The sequence below is a fragment of the Natrix helvetica genome (genome assembly GCF_964273705.1).
Source record: "Natrix helvetica genome assembly, chromosome: 4".
In the NCBI taxonomy this organism is placed as follows: domain Eukaryota; kingdom Metazoa; phylum Chordata; class Lepidosauria; order Squamata; family Natricidae; genus Natrix; species Natrix helvetica.
The window spans coordinates 69,114,621-69,135,032 of record NC_138550.1 but is presented as its reverse complement, the minus strand read 5'-3'; the positions used below and the strand labels follow the sequence as shown (position 1 = coordinate 69,135,032).

Below are 20,412 nucleotides of genomic sequence, written 5' to 3'. Positions count from 1 at the left end.
GCTTAGGAGCAGTCTGCATTTCCAGTGGCACTGTTGTCTTCTCGCTTTGCCCAAAGTCTCGCTTTGCCCAAAGTCACATGTCCAAAAACAGTTTTCTCTTCCTGGTTTGCCTGAAGTCTAAGAGCACACTGTGTATACCTAGAGGCACGCTTCCTGTTTTACCCAAGGTCTGAGAGTTCTTTGCACTTGCCACTTTGTTCGAAGTCAGGGAGCATTCTGTGTATGCCCGGAGGTGCTCTTCATGCTTTGCCCAAAGCCCAAGAGCACTCTGCACATGTCCAGAGGCACTCTTCTCTTCCTGCTTTGCCCAAAGCCTGGGAGTGTTGTGAGTATCACCAGGCTTTTGCAATTGCAAAGAGCAATTTACAGGGGACACTTGCAGTGGGTGGGGCCGTTGCCATAGAGAAATATAAGGTTGGTAAGCTGCCTTCAAAAGTTTATATCTGGCCCTTTTGCAGCAGTAATAGGCATGGGGATGTTTTCTTGTGTCCATCTTGCTTCCCTTCACTTCTTGCCCAGATGAACACAGAAAGGGAGTCCTCTTCTATAAAGGGAGGGTTCTTTGCACTCCCCACTCACCCATTTCCTCTGTATATTTTGCCCTGGGGACACTTGCAAGGGACAAGCTCAAAGGGCACATGCAGCAGTGGGGCCATTCCCATAGAACCACTCTGGATTTCCCCTCTGCTGGGTTTCTGAGGTGGCAGATATTCATCCTCCCTTGAGCACACACCATCAAAGAATAGGTGAAAAAAAAGAAACAAGAACATTCCAAAAACAACTCTCATTATGCTATTTGATCACTGATCATTTATCTCATGTATAAGTCTGTGGGGGGGGGCTCTTCGCACTCCCCACCTCCAAGTTCCCATTTCCTCTTATCTTGATGTCAAGATATGCAAATTGAGGTTGCTGCTGAAGGCTTTGAGTTGCATGGAATGATGGAGGCTGATTAAGTGATTGTCTACTAGGACTCCAAGATCCCTCTTGCAATTACTGCTATTGAGCCAATACCTACCATATTTTTCAGAGTATAAGACGCACCTTTTTCCCTCAAAAAAGAGGCTGAAAATCTGGGTACACTGAATACAGCATTTTCTGCCTTCCGAAACCCCACCCCTTCACCAAAATGGCCATACGTAGTCTTTTTTTTTTTGAACAAAATTTTATTGGTTTTTTTAAAAAAATATAAAAAGGAAAGGGGTGGTGGAATGGGTTACAAATTTTGGCAGTTACAATATGTAGAAGGTGTCCCCTCCCCCCGTACTCATAGTATTCATTTAAACATAAAGTTTGATACTAAATAACAATATTTTGTCAGCATATAAATTCAAATAATAATATCAATCAATTTATATCAAGCAGATTTTCTTGTTCATTTTTGTGATCTGAGTGTTCTTGGTATTGCCCCTTCTCCCCCTGCCAGCAGAGCTCCGGCCCCTCCCGTGTCCTGTAGGTCTGGTGTAGGATCGTCAGATTTATCTAGGAGTACTTTATTTTTTTCCATAAAGGCCTGAGCCTCTGTGGTTGTGTTAATTCTAACTCTTGTGTCCTCCCAGAATATTAACATGCCTTCAGGCATCAGCCATCTAAACCACACTAATTGCGAATAGTTTTTTCTTTTCTCTCTCACTTTCTTAGGGATCTGTTTCAGAATGGTTATTTCTCTATCTTGGTATTTCAAAGCTTGCCCCCTTTGTGCACTCAGAATCTCATCTCTTTTTTTTTTTTAAACAAAGTTTTATTGGTTTTTTTTAAAATAATAAGGAAAAGGGTATTGGAGTAGGTTACAAATTTTGGCAGTTACAATGTGTGAAGGGCATCCCCCCTCCCCCCCGGTACTCATAGTATTCATTTAAACAAATAATTCAATATTACATAGTAGTAATTTGTCAGCATATAAATTCATATAAAAGTTTCAATCAATTTGTATAAAGCCAATTTCCTTTCATTTTTGTGATCTGAGTTTTCTTGGTATTGCCCCTTCTCCCCCCGGCAGCAGAGCTCCGGCCCCTCCCGTGTCTTGTATGTCAGGTGTAAGATCATCAGGTACATCTAGGAGTGCTTTATTTTTTTCCATAAAGGCCTGTGCCTCTATGGTTGTGTTGATTCTAACTCTAGTATCCTCCCAGAAAATTAACATACCTTCAGGCATCAACCATCTAAACCACACCCCTTTCTGGTAAAGCTTCTTCGCTAATTGCGAATAATTTTTTCTTTTCTCTCTCACTTTCTTGGGGATCTGTTTCAGAATGGTTATTTCTCTATCTTGATATTTCAACACTTGCCCTCTTTGTGCACTCAGAATCTCAACTCTTGTGGTCTTTCTGAGAAATTTAACATGTACCTCCCTGGGAACATTATGTGTTCTAGCATATGCTGAATTTACTCTATAAACCAGGTCCAGTTCCCACCCCATCTGTTGTTTTTCTTTCTGTATATATTCAGCCAAGATGTTTGTCATGATGTCCCTTAAATCTTCATCATCTGCCTCCACTACATTTTGGAACCTAAGAAAAAAGGACATTCTTTCAAATTCTGTTTTCATTTGGTAGATTTCAATCTCCTGGTTCCCCTTCTGCACCCCTTGCACCTCCCCCCTCATCTCAGCCATTCCTCCCTCCAAAAGATCCAGACTCTGTGTATTTTTACTCATCTGGTCTTGGTTCGCTTTCAGCTGCTCTCTCATTTCCTTTAGTTCAGTTTTTATGTCCTCCTGTCCCTTTAAAATTTGTTGGAACATCTGTTGAAAGTCCGTCTCAGCAGGTTTGGGCTGCATCAATGATGTTAACGTTTGTTGTCCGCTCGGACTTGAAACTGTAGATGTGGGGGCGGAGACAGCAAAGCCCGGCTTCCCCAGAGGTGGTCTTTTAGGTGGCATTATGTTGAGCAGCAAAAGTTCAAAGTCAATACAGAGAGGAAATTAGGGAGGGAAACCGCCGAGAGAGTTCAGGAGGCTAGGAGTCCAAGCAGAGAGGAAGTTATTCTAATTACTTCTGGCAATAGAGTAAAAAAGTCCTTTGTTCCAGGGAGATGCAATTCAACAGGAGATTTGTCTGAGTATCACCGAGGACAAAGACAGGAAGCCTGAACTTCTATAGGTGGAGTCAATTTTCAATGTTTATAAAGACGACGGAAGTGTGCCATCTTGCCCTGCCAGCTTCGGGGTTTAGAGGCATAACAGAAAGTTTCCAAAGTTTCCAAAGTTTTCAGATCATCACCTCATTTATAAAGTTAAAATCCAAAATCTGCCTTTGTTATGGGCGTGAAATCATTAGTTGACTCTCTCCCTTCCTCCTCCTCTAGGGCTGAGAGCAAAAGGTTTTAAAGCCGCCTGTCCGAGGGGGGGGAAATCCCCCTCCCTCCAGTCACGCCTCTCCAGCCAAGTTGAAAATGACTTTAAAGACAGCTGGCAGTTTTTTCTTTCCTTTTCTTACGAACAAGCAAGGGAACGGGGGAGGGAAGTTTCCGCCTCACCACACAGCAACTGCGTCCTTCAAATTGCGCATTCTTCCAGCTGCCTCCTCACGAAGATGCTGCAGCGCCTCTCCATCATGCCTTCCGGTGCCTAGGGCGATGCGGCCCCCCCGGCTGCCGCCGACTCAGGGGATCCCCCGCTACGCCGCCCCTTCGGCAGGAGCCTCTACAGGGCGTCCTGTGCCCCCCAAGCGGTGGGGGGCCCACCAGAAGAGCACGGGGCGAGCAGAGCCTGCCCGTCGGATCAGCAGCCGGAACCAGAAGTCAGAATCTCATCTCTTGTGGTCTTTCTAAGAAATTTAATGTGTACCTCCCTGGGGACATTGTGTGTTCTAGCATATGCTGAGTTTACTCTATACACCAGATCCAGTTCCCACCCCATCTGTTGTTTCCTTTTTGAATATATTCAGCCAAAATGTTTGTCGTGATGTCCCTTAAGTCCTCATCATCTGCCTCAACCACATTTTGGAACCTAAGGAAAAAGGACATTCTTTCAAATTCTGTTTTCATCTTGTGGGTCTCAAGCTCTTGGTTCCCCTTGTGCACCCCTTTCACCTCCTCCCTCATCTCAGCCGTCCCCCCCTCCAAAAGATCCAGTCTCTGTGAGTTTTTGCTCGTCTGGTCTTGGTTCTCTTTAAGCTGCTCTTTCATCTCCTTTAGTTGACTTTTTATATCCTCCTGTCCCTTTAAAATTTGTTGAAACATCTGTTGAAAATCCGTCTCTGAAGGCTTAGGCTGCATCAGGGAAGTTAAAGTCTGTTGTCCACTGGGACTGGATACTGTAGATGTCGGGGCGGAGACAGCAAAGCCCTGCTTCCCCAGGGGTGGTCTTTTAGGTGGCATTATATTGAGCAGAAAAAGTTCAAAGTCAATACAGAGAGGAAGCAATTAGGGAGGGAAACCGCCAAGAGAGATCAGGAGGCAAGGAGTCCAAGCAGAAGGGAATTTTTTCTGATTGTAGCTTCTGGCAAAATCCTTTGTTCCAAGGGAGTCCAGTACAACAAGAGATTTATCTGAGTGTCACGGAGACAAAGACAGGAAGCATGAAGTTCTATGGGTGGAGTCAAATTTCAATGTTTATAAAGACAACGGAAGCATGCCATCTTGCCCTGCCAGCTTCGGAATTGAAGGGCATAACAGAAAGTTTTCAAAGTTCCAAAGTTTTCAGATCATCACCTCATTTGTAGAATTACAATCCAAAATCTGCCTTCGTTATGAGCGTGAAATCATTGCATGGCTCTCTCCCTTCCTCCTCCTCTAGGGCCGAGAGCAAAACCATTTATAGCCGCCTGTCCAAGGGGGGGGGGAATCCCCCTCCCTCCAGTCACGCTTCTCCGAACCGAGTTGAAAGCAACTCTAAAAGCAGCTGGCAGTTTTTCTTTTTTCTTTTTCTCAAGCAAGGGAACGGGGGGAAGTTTCCACCTCACCACACAGCAACCCCGTCCTTCAGATAGTGTGTTCTTCCAGCTGCCTCCTCACGAAGACGCCGCAGCACCTCCCCATCATGCCTCCCAGTGCCTAGGGCGATGCGGGGGGCCCCCCGGCCGATGCCGACTCAGGGGATCCCCCGCTACGCCGCCCCTTCGGCAGGAGCCTCTACGGGGCGTCCTGTGCCCCCCAAGCGGTGAGGGGCCCACCAGAAGAGTGCGGGGCGAGCAGAGCCTGACCGTCGCGATCAGCAGCCGGAACCGCGCCATACATAGCCTTTAGGAGGCTTTCAGAGTGCCCCTGGGGGCTGAGGAGGGCAGAAATGAGCAAAAAACAGGCCGTTTGTTGCTCAATTTTGCCCCCCGCCCCGCCTCAGGAGCACTCTATAAGCCTCGTAAAGGCTATGCATGCCTCTCTTTTTTGACAAAAATGGGTCAATTTTTGCAAAAAACAGGCCGATTTTTTCTCGTTTGGGGGGGGCACCCCTATGAGCACTCTACAAGCCTCCTAAAGGCTATACATGCTCTTTTTTAAAAAAAAGGGGCCTATTTTTGTGAAAAACGAGCCATTTTTGGGAGGTCTGCAGAGTGCAAACACTCTTTTTTTAAAATTTGCCTCTTTAAAATCTTGGTGCATCTTATACTCCGAAAAATATGGTAATCTGTTCCTGTACATTTGGTAATTTTTGTTGATTTATCAATCATTAGAAAAATAACAAATCTCATTCTTTTCTTTTATTCCATTATTCAGATGCATTCACAGCTCATTGTTTAAAATAACATTAACTCAAATCATTTTCATTGGGAAGGCCAAATCTACAGTGTGCTAATAGGCATTTCTATTAGCACAGCTTGGGACTATTGGAGAGCTGTGTATTTTGGACTTCTTTATTGATCAGTCAAGCTAAATATTTTTAAAATGAGGGACAGGCATTTTTTAGTCTTGCCGGGAAAATGCTAAGGATTGAGTGTGGGATATCCAAAACATACTGTATCTTCTCTAATGATCCTTCTCAGTGTATGTTCTTTTGGGTATTATGATCTCAGCCATCAGTTCAGTTTAGACTAATGCATAATAAAACATAAAATAACAGAGTTGGAAGATACATTGGAGATCTTCTAGTTCTGCCCCTGATCAAACAGGAGACCATTCCAGACAAATGATTGTCCAATCTCTTCTTGAAAATTGCTGCAAATCACATCAAATAATCAAAAGGGGCTGTGCTTGCCAAAAAGTTTTTTTCTGCTTGTGAATTTCATGCACCAATCAATTATATCTACATATTTCATGTGTCCCACACTTTTCATGCCAAATGGTTTAAAGTTGGGGTTATCAGTTGGTGACTTCTATCAATTTATGTACACACAGCGCAATTTCAAGTTTATTGCATCAATTGGTTGCATCTTTGGCAGGAAAGAATTTGGTAAATGATATGAGGTATGAGATTTTAATATTAAAGGCAGGAAAAAAGCAAGAGGAAATTATTTATTTTTATAGTTTTTTTTAAAAAATAAACTAAATACTTTTCAGAAAATTGAGAATCAGTTTCCAAAGGTTCATAATTAAGGTTTGGCAAAAGGCTAAGAAATTAAAAACATGTGGAGTTTATCTATTATAAGGTACCTTGACCTTGCTGTGTAAATCACTGGAAAGAAGGCTCATCTGCAAAATACAGGATTATTCATTTTGTTATTTTTTCAAGAGTCAAATTATATTAAGCTTGTAATTCCTCTATTTAAAAACTATTCCCCAGTAATCCTAAAATATTCCTTGAACTAACAGTGTAGTTTATTATTGATTGCCACTTCAGTGTGAAAAATACAAAAGATTATCAAGAAATACATGTAATTAACACTTTCCTTTTTTTCTGTGCAGACCAACTTAGAAGAGGAAGAATTAGTTAAAGAAGCTGCTTCTCAAGTGCAAGAAACATTTCAAGCCAGCATTTCAGTAGCATCCAACATCCTTGGTAATAAAATGCTAGGCATAATTTGCTTATCTATAGATCCTTGGCTGCGTTGATAGCATCCTGCCCTAATCTAGTATTTTTCTGATAGTATTGGGAGCACAATTGGTTTTCTACCTAAAAGAAAGATATACAGCCTGTTCTCACACCAATTTGAGTACTAAAAACAGAAACAACGGTAAATTGATAGTTGTGAGGGTACAGGAGTTCCTTATGGTGACAGACAACACTACTTTCACAGATAATGGCATATGATTGCTTCTATGTGGAATTGGGTTAGACTAGGGCTATTGATAGTGTGCTGTCAACCTAGTTGCCCAACTGCAGTCCTGGGTATCAACTTGAGACTGCTATTGTGGGTCCCAATAATCTTTCCCACCAGTCTAATAGTCATGGAAATTTTAATATATTTAAGCTCAAGTTTCAATCTTAGTCTTACTTTTTCCCCAAAATCCAGTTGTCCCTATCATTTATAAAATCTGTTTATTTAAAGTCACTCCCCGCCTCCTTTTGAATACATACCCAAAAATGTAGGGTGGTTTTTAATCTACCTATTCCAGGAGGGGGATCTAGTATAGTTTGTGGCTTAATAGCTTCCGTAGTGAAGGTGGTTCTGACTACAATAGAGATAGAAGACATGATATCTGGCCTTTACTTTGAAGCATATGAAAAATTATTGAAGGTGGAAGTCATTAATGTCTATTCTTTGTTATGTCAGTGAACTTCCTTTTCAAAATGCCTGATCTCTGTGTGGATGGTTGGCTCATTTGATTGATACATTTCAGAATTATAGAGTGCATGGAATGATATTTCCTTATTGGCAGAGCAATTCTATCTTGTATTTCATTTGCTTTTGGAATACAGGTAGTCCTTTATTTACAACACTTTGTTTAGTGACCATCAAAGTTAAAATGGCACTGAAAAATGTGATTTATAACTATTTTTTACAGTTATGACCATTGCAACTTCCTCAAGATCATGTGATCAAAATTCAGATGCGTGGCAACTGGCTCATATTTATGACCATTGCACTGATGTGATCACCTTCAGTGATCTTCTAACAAGCAAAGTCAATGTCAGGGTTCCAAGTAACACCCCCAACAGAAGTAAAACTCCAAGGAACGCATTTTCCTCAAAATTCCATTTTATTAGAGATGTCATATTGCCACGTCTGGGAAAACCTGAATCTAAAAGTCCTCTGGGTTTTCCCCACCCAAAGGAAAGTCAAAGCCCCATCCCCTGCACCCACATGTCCATCAAATGGTCCAATCAAACCACCGTCCAACTGGAGATAATTCCCAGTCACACTTCTGCAGGTGCAGGCTGAATGGCCTTGATTCCCAGAGAAAAGAATGTTGTTATGGCTATATCTTTCCAACTCCATCCAACCCCCTTCATGTTTCCCATAGCATGCCCGTCTACTAAGTGTGGCAGCCCTAAATATACAAAGTAAAAGATGGCCTCCAGGACTGACAGTCAATGGGAAAACCAGATTCATTTAACAACTAGGTTACTAACATATCAACTGCAGTGACTCACTTAACAAGTGTGGCAAGAAAAGCCGTAAAATGTGGCAAAACTCACTTAGCAAATGTTTCACTTAATAACAGAAATTTTGGACTCATTTGTGGTCATGTAGAGGACTACCTGTACAGAGAAATAGCCAGAGTGCTGAAGGAGATTGCTTCTGCCAGACTTCTACCCAATTGTCAATCTTACACAACTTCTTGGTTTACTGAGGAACTGAGGGAAATGAATGAAAAGATGTCTAGAGTGATTGCAATGGAAAACCTGAAGAGGATCCAGTGAATGTTGATAAAAATGTTGATAAAAGCTCATAAGACTCTGAATTCTCATCTGAATTTGTTGCATCCACAGATTCTTTCCAGCAGTCTTGGGTTACCCAGATTCCTTTAGGGATAAGATGATTCCAGACTTGCAAGTTTCTTGTAATTGCTCAGGGTTGGATCATATTAGAACAGAAACCACTGTGATGAGGAAAACTGTGTCAGGTCTGCCTCTATTCAAAACTTAAGAGACAAAACCCCCAACCTCTTTGAATTAGAGAAGAGGTACATCTGATTTAAAATGCACGAAAGTTACACATTGAAATTCCCTCCCCCCAGGGTCCAGAGTCCAATCAGCATCCAGTATGATGTTATGGGAAAGCTCCTCTTTAGGTATTTCTCACATCTGGAGTTGCTAGATGTTTGGCTTTGATGGAGTATAAGCCACTTCACTCAGCAGCATCATAATTCATAAGTCCAAACCTCTCTTCCAGTTCTCATGGGACTTCTACACACCAGCTCACTTCCCCATGGGCATTTGCCCATGCCTTCCTCCCCGTTTCTATGGCAGCCAATAGCAAGCACGCTGCAGAAATCCATGCTGGAGATCTGGCTGACACAATGTCTTGTATGATTCTATGATTTGTTGGTGTTTATCAAGCCCAAGGAAATGGATAGGATCTTGTAGTAATCCCAAAGGTGCTTTTTCAAGAGGCAACTGGACTTTCTGGTTTTTCTTTGAAGATGTTTTGGTTCTCATCTAAGAAGCTTCTTCAGCTCTTCTTCCAAAACTGTGGAATTGATAACCTGTGGAATTGATCTTCCTGGCTTCTTCAGATAGGTGTGCTCCGAATGGCTAGATTAGGGAACCTGTAAGCAGTTACTTTGAGAAAAAGTGTCCTGTAGTCCAATCTGTTTTAAAACAGAAATTTGTGTGTCATCTCTTGAAGAGCCCCACCTGTCAGCCTCTATCTTGCTTGCTTGCTATTGGCTGCCATAGTAACAGGGGAGGGGGCATAGGTATTTGGGAGAGGAAGCAAGCTGGTGGAGATATCTCGCCTATGTGAGGAAAAGGGAGGATTGCTATCATTGTCTACTGTGCAGCTGAATGGACTTATTTATGTCCAGTCATGGTCCACCGTCCCAGCATACCAGATGAATGAAGCCAACTGAAGATGCGCCCACATGACACCATAGGGGTTGGGGATTAGGCATTCAACCTGGGTCCTTGGAGGGAGGAATTTGGGAAGACTTTCAATATGTAATTTTCGTGCCTTTAGCCTCAGATCTGGCTTTTTTTCATTGCTATCACTTCAAACTCAGTAAAAGTACCTTTTCTCTAAAACCATGGAGTTGGGGATTTTCTTTCTTGGGTTTTGAAGGTTTTGACATTAAGCAAGATCTGCTTTATTGGCCATCCCGGAGATAACTCTACTGTGGGGGCTGAGCAAAGAATGTCTAACCAAGGCAGCGACCAAGAGGACATGGGAGCTGCTGGGTCGACTCCCCCACTCCCCGCCAGTCCCACTACGGCTAGGAAGAGTTTTAGTGGATATCTGAACTGCAACTTGAGGAGAAGCCGGTCTGTGCCAAATGGCTGTTGGGTGTTGGCTGGATGGAGATTCTAGAGGAGATTCCCCCAGGAGTAACAGTTGCCAGACGCCGGCGTGGAGAGGCCGATTGGCAGGAAGCTGACAAAGAAGACCTCTTGCTGACTCAGGCCTTGCATCTCCTGCAGGAAGCTCTCGAGAGTCAGAGAGCACATGAAAGGTATGCTTTGCCTGCATGTGAGGAGACTGAGCAGACAGAGGGAGGAGTAGAAGCCCCTGCCAACCGAGAAGTGATTCCTAGAGCTCGACCAGGGCCAGCACAGGCTGCTGGAGCTCAAGCAACTGCGGCAGCCCAGGCCCCCCCAGTGGGTGGGTAGTCCTCTGAAGGCACAGGATTCCAAAAGTTCCTCCGCTATGAGTAAAATACGGAGGGGATCCCAAAGCTCTAGGATTCTTCCTAGCCCAAGTTTGGAATCACATGCAGGAGAATGGGAAGGACTTTGCTTCAGAAGCAGCAAAAGTGATATGTGTCACCATGGCCCTGGAAGGGAACCACAGCTGATTGGATGATTGCCCTTTATAATGAGGATTCCCCACAGCTGAGGGATTATGACCTGTTTATAATGGCCCTCCAAACTCATTTTGAAGATCCCTAGCTGAGTGTAAGGCTAGGACCAGGATGAAAACCCTGAACAAGGGGCGGAGATCTGTGGCCGAGTACACCCAGGAGTTTCGTGAGCTGGCTTGCCACATGCGAGAGTGGAATGAGAGCTCTGATGGAATGTTACAAAGATGGCCTCAATGAGGATGTCTACCAAAGCTGTTGTTCCCGAGGGCCCCCCAAGACCTTCAGCACTGGTGTGCGTGGCAGCCAATGTGGAAATTGACCTGGTCAGAAATCTGCACTGGGGCCAGCAGCTGGAACAACTCTTCCCCTTCCCCCTGAAAGAGGCCCCTAGGGGGCCAACAGCCAAGCCCAGGTCAACGGCATGCTTCAGATGTGGGAAATAGGGGCACCAAGCTGCTGATTGCTTCACCAAGCCTGGCTCCAAACCAGCCTCAGCTGGTGGAAAGAGAGCAGAGAAGCCACCAGCAAAGAACTGCGAAACGGCTCTGAAAGGTATGGAAGTTCACTCCTCCAGGCCTGGAGGAGTTGGAAACTCCAACTCCCTCAGGGAAAAGTGAAACCGACTCTGACAATGACCCCCTGGTAAGTCAATATGTGGGCCCCATGACCATTCCAGTGGAGTTAAGGGTGCTTTCATCCGGCGCCCAAGGGAAGATGCTAGCCCTTTTGGACTCTGGTTGTACCAGGTGCATAATTAGCCCAGAGGTGGTGGAAAAAATGGAACTGAGACTGAGGACAATAAAAGTGCCCATAGCGTTTTGCCAGTTGGATGGGTCAGTAGTTGGGGGAGGCAGCCCACTTTGTGACAGAACCGGTTGAGTGGATAGGGGACCACTGAGAGACTTTGAATTTTATCGTAGCCCCTGGAATGGAATGGCCCCTCCTACTCAGATTACCCTGGCTCGGAAATGGAACCCTCATGTGAACTGGAGGAAGGCTTGTTGCGCATCCGGTCCACCCAGCTGGGGAAGGGTGGAAAAAATCCCTGCATAACCAAAGCCCCAAAGGAGTTGGCAGTCGTAGTGAGCGAAGGCATTGCTGGGGAGGAGAAAATCCCTAAGAAATATTGGGACCAGTAGAAAACAAGCTAACTTGGTTCTAGAACAGTACCTCAGGTGTTACATAAACTATCAGCAAGATAACTGGGCCAACTTATTGCCGTTTGCAGAGGTTGCATATAATAACTCCATACATAGTAGCATGGGCTTTACCCCGTTTAAAGTGGTTTCTGGTCAGGACTTTGTGCCCATCCCAGAACTGCCACAGGAGAAGCCTCAAATCCCTTCCTCAGTGGAGTGGATTGAGCAGCTTCAGTTCATCTGGCCCATCACTTGTAAGGCTCATCAAGCACATAAAAGGCAGGCTGACGAGAAAAGAGCTATGCTGAAGGACTATCAAATTGGGGATAGGGTTTTCCTCTCCATTCCATTTTGACTGTGTTTTTGACAATTTTTGCTTTCATCTCCAACCTTCTCTTTTTAAGGAAAGTCATTTAGAAGGTAATGGCAGCCCAGCTACATAAGATCCTAGAAAAATGGATTATCTGGATTCCTGTAACTCAGAATTCAAATTCTATAATGGGATGAAAATGGCATTGATCTCCTTGGCAATGATTTCTGTCTGAACTTTGTAAGGCAATATGAGTCTCTTTGGGTCCTAATTAGACCTTTCTTAGAGAATGTAGCTTGTAATTTCCAATACAATTATTGTATTTGTTCCTTTCTAGCCATTTATCACCACCTTTTCTCTCATTTCTCAATAACAATGGATATGTGCATCCTTTTCCTCCATGGCTAATACATGGAGCTGTTAGCATAGTTCCTCTCCCAGCACGATTTGGGTGAACAGATATTGCTTTGGAATGATCCTGCAAATATCCAGATTCCATGTTGGACTCCATAAGTTGTTACTAACACCATGAAACAAATTGTTAACAAATATAACTTCCAGTGTTACAAGTCATTTGGATGCACTACAGTCTCACAGAGTATGTTACTGTATATTGGTCTATTTGGGATGTGGCAACAGTGATTGTTGTCAATTCCTCTTATTTGAGGGACAGCCATAAATAACAACTAGTGGAAGCTGGGGTGAATATTCTCAACTTGGCATAATTTTCATATTGATGATGCTATACCTCAGACTGTCAAATAATCTTTCCCATCAGTCTCATTGTTACAGAAATTTAAATATATTTATTCTCAAGTTTAAATTTTAGCCTGCTGCACTTCTTTTCCAAAATCCAGTTGTCCTTATTTTTTATCAAATATATTTGTTTATAGTCACTTTACTTTCTTTCTCCCCCTTTGAGTACATACTTAAATTCTTCCTACTTGCTTTGATCAACAGCTCACAAGGGGCTGCAATTAGATATCTTGAAGGAAACTATTTTGTATAGCTCTGATAAAGGAGAATTTATTTTGGAAAATCACACATTTACTCAATGGAAATAACAGATAACTGAGGTCTTACAGTTTTCCTGGCAAGGTTTTTCACAAGTGGTTTACCATTGTCTGCTTCCTAGGGCTGAGAGAGCTAGAATCAGAATGGTGGGGATCATAAAGATCAGTTATTCCAATCTGTTGCAATATACAGGAAAACAAATTAAACCACCCTTGAGAGTTGATTGTTCAATCTCCCAGAGATGGGTAGCCCAGCTTTTAAGCAAAATGTTATTTTTCATCTTTAGGTGATCAGAAAAATACATCAGAATAAACCCAACTGCCATTATTTAATAACATTTTGCTACAAGTACTCCTCAGATTACAACCACTCATTTAACAATCATTCGACAATGTCACTGGATGTGATCATTGCAGTGTCCCCACAATCACATGTTCACAATTTGGGTGTTTGGCAATTGGCTTGCAATTTTAGCATTTGTGATCATAGGATTTCCATCTGCTGGCTTCCCACAAGCAAAATCAGTGGGAAAATTCCCACAAGTCACTGTTGCTGCCAGTGCTTTCTCTCTAGGCAGCATGGGGATCTTGTTCTCCATAGTACTCACCTACAGCATCTTCCTGCCCATAGTGCCTACCCATAGCATCCATGGAACTTCAGTGATTCATTTAGCAACTGTGGCAAGAAAAATCACATAATGGAGCAAAATTCACTTAACAACTGTCTTGCTTAGCAACATAAATTTTGGGCTCAATTGTGATTGTAAGTTGAGGACTACCTGTGTTTAATAGCCCATGCAGTCCTCGCTTACTGATGGCAGTGGGGACTGCAGGGATTGCCATCACTAAGAAATGATGATGTCACACTTTATGACCGCACTGCTTAGTGATAGAATTTCCAGTCCCAAATACCACTGTTAATTAAGGACTATCTATATCTTCATTCAGCAGTGATAGCAATAGCACTTCGACTTACAGTATATACCACTTCACAGTGCTTTACAGCCCTCTCTAAGTGGTTTTATGGAGTCAGCATATTGCTCCCAACAACGGGATCCTCATTTTACCGACCTGGGAAGGATGGAAGGCTGAGTCAACCTTGATATTTTTCCTTTTATTTTGAACATACCTAAAGAAATTATTTTGATTGTTAATGACATCCTTTGCCAACCTCAGTTCATTCTCAACAGTAATTTAACTGATACAGTTTCAAACTATTTTTACCCTTCTGTGATGACTCTTTCCACTTCCTGTTTGTGTCTATTTTAGTTTTCAGATCTTCATTAAGCTTTTTGAGCTGCACATTGTTATTTTCCTGCAATCTCCCATTTTTTTCTAATTGAATTGTTTAAATGCTTCTTTCATATCTTTTTTCAGAAATTCTTACCAGCATTCAATTAGCTTTGTTTAGGATTGAAATCTAAACAGGGTAGGTCTTAGGACTTGGATAGGAAACCACCATAAAATTGCAGTGCTATAAGCTAGACTGGGAGCTTGAAAATGACATTCTGAGTTTGTCAGACAATGGATATGCCTCTTAAGCTTGAGTCAGCCTTGACTTAATGGGGATGTTGCTTTATTGCTATTATTAAAGTTTTATCTATTTTTTTAATTATTCATTCAGCTCAAGCCTACAAACATACCTAATTTTCCTGCCTCTTGTATTTCGCCAGAATAAGTATGAGTTGAGTTGGGTTGTGAGTTACTGGCCCAAAGTCATCCATTTGGCTTTCATGACTAAGGGAGGCCTTGAACTCAGAACCTCCTGGTTTTAGGCTCTATAGTAAACAGCATTTTTTGCCTCCCGAAACCCCGCTCCTTCACCAAAATGGCTGTGCATAGCCTTTAGGAGGCTTGTAGAGTGCTCATGGGGTGTGTGGCAAAATTGAGAAAAAAACAAACCATTTTTCACTCATTTCTGCCCTCCCCCGTCTCCAGGAGCACGCTGAAAGCCTCCTAAAGGCTATGCATGGCCATTTTGGTGAAGGGGCGGGATTTCGGGAGGCAAAAAATGCTGTACTCAGTGTATAAGATGCACCCAGATTTTCAGGCTCTTTTTTGAGGGGAAAAGTGCCTCTTATACTCCAAAAAATACGATATTTTTGTCCTGAGCTCATTCAAATCAACATTTTAAGTCCAAGAAATATGTTCCAATTATTCAGCTTTAATTTCCATTAAAATTATGAGCTCTGGAGTTCCTTGCTTACTTTAATTTGTGTATATATACGTGTGTGTGTTCACTTATTCAACTATGCCTTTTAGATCAATATAAAAGTCAGTGATACCTGATTCTTTTGTTCGTGCTCCACTTTTACAAGGAGAAAATTGTCCACGAGGCAAGCCTTAAATGTCCTATATGGATTTTGCTTAAGCAAATTTGTCGCCATAGATGCCAGTAATGTGCTCTCTGGGTATAAGGCTAAGGCTACTTCCACTTGTACCTGGATAGTACCAGATTTCCCATTTCAGTTACAATATATGACACAAATAATGATTCTATAAACATTAGGAGAGTATGTGTGTTCCACAACAGTAGCCTTTTTTACTATATTCAGATTTTGCCCTGATAAGTCCTTCAGAAATCTATTCACTGATTTACTGAAGGAAAAACTGCACCAGCTAATGTATATTGATGCACAAAGATGTATGCTTATAAAAATCATAGAGTTTAGTTTGTTTATTGTCATTGCATCTCGTAAAATGAAATTAAATGTCATCTTCAGTGTACATTATAATTAGAAAAATAAAACAAAAAAACACCCACCCACATTCTATACAATTAAATTGAAAACCGATATTGCATTAATAGTGTACTATAGATAGAATTCAATATAGTTACTGCCCTAGGGTAGAAGCTGTTTTTCAACCTATTTGCCCTTGTTTTTATTATCCTGTACCGTCTGCCGGATGGTAATAGTTCAAAAAAAGGGTGCCCAGGATGAGATGGATCTTTAAGAATATTTTGAACTTTTTTAAGGCAGCAGGAACTATAAAGCTCTTTCAAAGAGGGGAAAGGCAACCAATGATCCTCTGGGCAATGACGTTAATCCTCTGGAGTGCTGTCCTATATGCCACTGTGTAATTCGCAAACCATACACAGGTGCAGTAAGTTAAAATACTCTCTAAGGTGCAGCGGTAGAAGGTCACCAGCAGTTTTTCATTCAGTTGTTGTTTCCTGAGAAGTCTCCAGTAGTATAATCTCTGCTGGACCCTTTTGACCCATTGCAGACCCTACAATGTGAGTGCCCCAGGTCAGGTCCTCTTTTATGACAACACCCAGAAACTTAAAACTGGCTGCTTGCTCCACTCGGTCTCCATTGATAAGCAAGGACTGGATGTCTTATCTATTCCTTCTATAGTTCATTATCAGCTCCTTGGTCTTATTGGTGTTAAGGACCAAGTTATTGTCTCCACACCATGAAAGCAACTGGTCCACCTCATCTTGATAAGCAGACTAATCCTCCCCCCCCGGAGATGAGTCCCACCACTGTTATATCATCTGCAAATTTAATAATAGTATTACCATTCTGAACAGGAATGCAGTCATGCACATAAAGAGTATAGAGGAAGGGTTCAACATGCAACCCTGTGGGGTACCAGTGTTAGGAATAAGGGCTGAAGAGATATGATTACCTAATCTGAGAGTGGCCAGACATGAAATCCATAATCCAAAAGCAGATTGAATAAGAAAGTCCAAGACCCATAGGTTTAGACACTAGTCTATGTAGAAGTATTGTGTTAAATGTAGAGCTAAAATCTACAAAAAGTATCCTCACATAGTCCTCCCCCGGCTGTTCCAAATTAGTCAGTGCAGTGTGAAGAGTGATGGCTATAGCATCCTCTCTGGATCTATTTCTTCTGTATGCAAAGTGGTGTTTATCAAATGTATGCAGAACACTAAAAATGATGTGCCAGCAGACCAAGTTCTCAAAGCACTTCATGATGATAGAAGTGAGTGCCACTGGTTCGTAATCAAAGGGGAAATTCTTTAGCAGTGGAAAAATGGTGGAAGTTTTCAAACAAGATGGAATAGTGGACTGGAATAAAGACCGATTGAAGATTCTGGTAAAGACTTAAGCCAACTGATCAGCACAGTCTGGAACATCTGCAATAGCTTTTGACCCAGATGGGAAGGAAGACAGCCATTGCGAGCTGTCGAGTTGAGGCGGCTTCACAAAAAGAGAGAAGGAAGCGGCGTGGAATGTCTGGGTGAGATTGTGATAATACCCTGGGACACACTGTATTCAAAAGTTTGTTTTTTTCTCCCTGATTGAGTGACTGAGAACAAAGAGAGAAGGCAGCGGTGGAGAAGAGAACACCAATATAAATAAAGGATTCATCAAATAGTTTTGGGAGGATGGTTTGGAGAAATAGGGAGCAGTCTGGATAGAATTGATTGCCAGTGAAATTTTTAAATTTTGATATTGATATTTGAAGAAATTGAACTTTGAGATTGCTCTTGGAATTAGCTTTTTTTTACTTGCTTTCTTAACTACTCTTCAGTAACAACAGTGCCATCTAGTGGCAACAGAAATATTAAAAAATGGCCTTGAACAAATACATAGTGATTGGACAGAGTGATGATAAAAACTGCTACAAAACACCAGTTGTGGATTCATCTTTGGCACTTTTCTTTTTTTCGAAATTTTTTTTATTGTTTTAATTAAACAAAAAACACAAAAAAAATCATTCTTCATTACATCTTCCAGAAAGTATGTTGATTGGTTGCAAATAAATTTCGTGCGTTACTACCACAATCATTCTTTATACTTCGTTCATATTGGATTGTAAATCTTTATATACCATCAATGTACCATCATTCTCATTTAACTATATTTGTTTAAACGTGCTTTTGACTAGAATCATTTATATTTAAAGACACAACCACATACTGGCATTCGTTAGCTATTTCTGTAGCCCTCAGGCTTATATCCAATTGCTTTCACCAATGCCAACACATATAAAATCATTAAACATTACCCATTAACATTTTGTTATTGTTATTGTAGTTATCTAACATCTTTATAATAAATCTAGACAAAAATTTATTAATAGTTTATATCCAAATTGCTTTTACTAATTAAGTTATTATTTCATTATTATTGTCATAATGGATTATTTGTTAATGAATAAACATTTTAAAAACAAAAGCATTCTATAAGCATCTACAAAGCTCTACTTATTAATCACCAAAAATTAACTGAGTTTTTAATTATCAACATTCATTGTCAACCTGTGTCTTTCCAGTAACGAAAACAATCTTATCTCTTTAGACAGTAATATTTCGTTATTGCTATTGTAGTTATCTAACATCTTTATAATAAATCTAGGCAAAAATTTTGTTAGTAGAATTTATAGGTACCCAGAAAAGATTATATCTTCATAACAAAATCAACTTCATAACAAACAAAAAAGTATTAGTAAAATTAGTAAATCTTTTTCCCAGGTCCCAATTTACAGTTTATATCCAAATTGTTTTCACTAATTAGAGTTATTATTTCACTATTATTATCATAATGGATTTTTTGTTAATGAATGAACATTTTAAAGAACAAAAATGTTCTATAAGCATCTACAAAATCCTACTTATTAATCACCAAAGATTAACTAAGTTTTTAATTATCAGCATTCATTGTCAACCTGTGTCTAGCCAGTAACAAAACACTCTTATCTCTTTAGCCAGTCATTGTGACAATTCTCTTATTAGCTTCTTTAGAGTTCTTAAAGACTTCTCTCTGCACTTTTTTGCTCAAAAGATCTCTCAAGTAGTCTCGTTGCCCTTCAGCTGGTATTAAAGTTAACATATCTTTGATTATCAGACGTCTTTCTAAAGCTGTTTCTCTTCTTAATTCCATCATCAGGTCCATATGTTGAGAAGAGGGGTAGAGCTCCAGATAATCAAATTCACTTTTCCATATCTTTCCATTTTCATTCATAGGTGCTTCATTAGTAGGTTCATCTATTATCTTGCCTTTATCTTCTATATCTTCTATATCTTTATTCTCTTTAGTTTTTGGAGCTCCAATCCCTTCCACTTTTTCTGCGCATAGCAATAATTTATCCAGCTTCTTTCCAAATCTCTCGAATCCTTCCAATATAATTTGAAGTCCATCCCAAACATCTTGTAGACTTGGGGCTTTCTCATCTGTATATAGATACATATTTCCGAAAAGAGAAAAAAAGATCTAAACTCCACTGCCACTCTCGCCTTCAATATCTCTTTGATGTATAAAAATATTTTTGTTTTGAATTTACTTAAGCACAAGTTTCTTCTAGTTTTTTCAGAAATGGAGGGTTCTATCTTTTCTTTACCTTCCCTTGCCCAAAATATTTCTCACAGACACTGTAGAGAAACAGTCCGTGTCCTTGAGTTGTTATCAGTCTCCACAACCAAGCTGCAAAGCCTCCAACTTCAGTAAAATCAAGGAAAGTAAGACAAAGGATACATTGTTTCAGAAGAAAAAAAGACCAAGTTCTGGCTTCCGAGTGGCAGATTCAACTTTCTCTTATTCGTTTCAGGCTTAAAAAACAAAACAAAAATCTCTAAGTGTCTTTAATAAAATTTAATAAACAGTAGGAGGAAGAATTGTTAAGATAAAAAAAGGGTTTTAGCTCAGCCAAAAAATAAGGTAACAAGAAGTAAAAAAAAATCAATTCATTCACTTAAGAGGAGAAACGGGAAGCGTTACAATCACTTCAATCCACAAAAAGTTGTTACATAGAAAAAAAAACTTTCTAAGGCAGTCCAATAGAGATAAATTTCACCGCTTTGTTCTTACCTTAGAGGGCTAATTTATCTTTAAAATTTTTTTTTTCTTTGGGCAGTCATTCTCAAAGAAAAAAAAAATCTCACCAAGTAGACTCACTTTCATTTTCACTGTCTTTCCTCTGGAGCCGTCTTCGACTTTGTCAGCCTGGGGGCTGTCTGTTTGCCGCCGATTTGGAGAGCTTCCCTTGGGTCAAACAGGGACCTTGCGATGTCCCTGTGACCAGCAAGGATTTGTCTCCCTTTCACCATCTCTTCAGGACGGCTTAGGTCCATACGGACCGTAACAGCAGTAAAAGAATCAACGCCGGTCTCGGACTATCGAGACCGCACATTGGGTTGTCGCGACATCTGGCTCTCCTCATCTTTGGCACTTTTGTTTTCCACTTTTCTGATTATAACTTTGGA

At 41.1% G+C, this 20,412-nt stretch overlaps 1 protein-coding gene across 1 annotated transcript in view; it reads left to right on the top strand.

The window, feature by feature from the left end:
• Positions 1-20,412, top strand: part of DELE1 (DAP3 binding cell death enhancer 1) — a 127,554-nt gene that overhangs the window by 78,773 nt on the left and 28,369 nt on the right. The window contains exon 7 of the mRNA XM_081950486.1: positions 6,781-6,874. Coding sequence (XP_081806612.1) covers positions 6,781-6,874 — 94 coding nt within the window. The remainder of the gene's footprint in view (positions 1-6,780; positions 6,875-20,412) is intronic.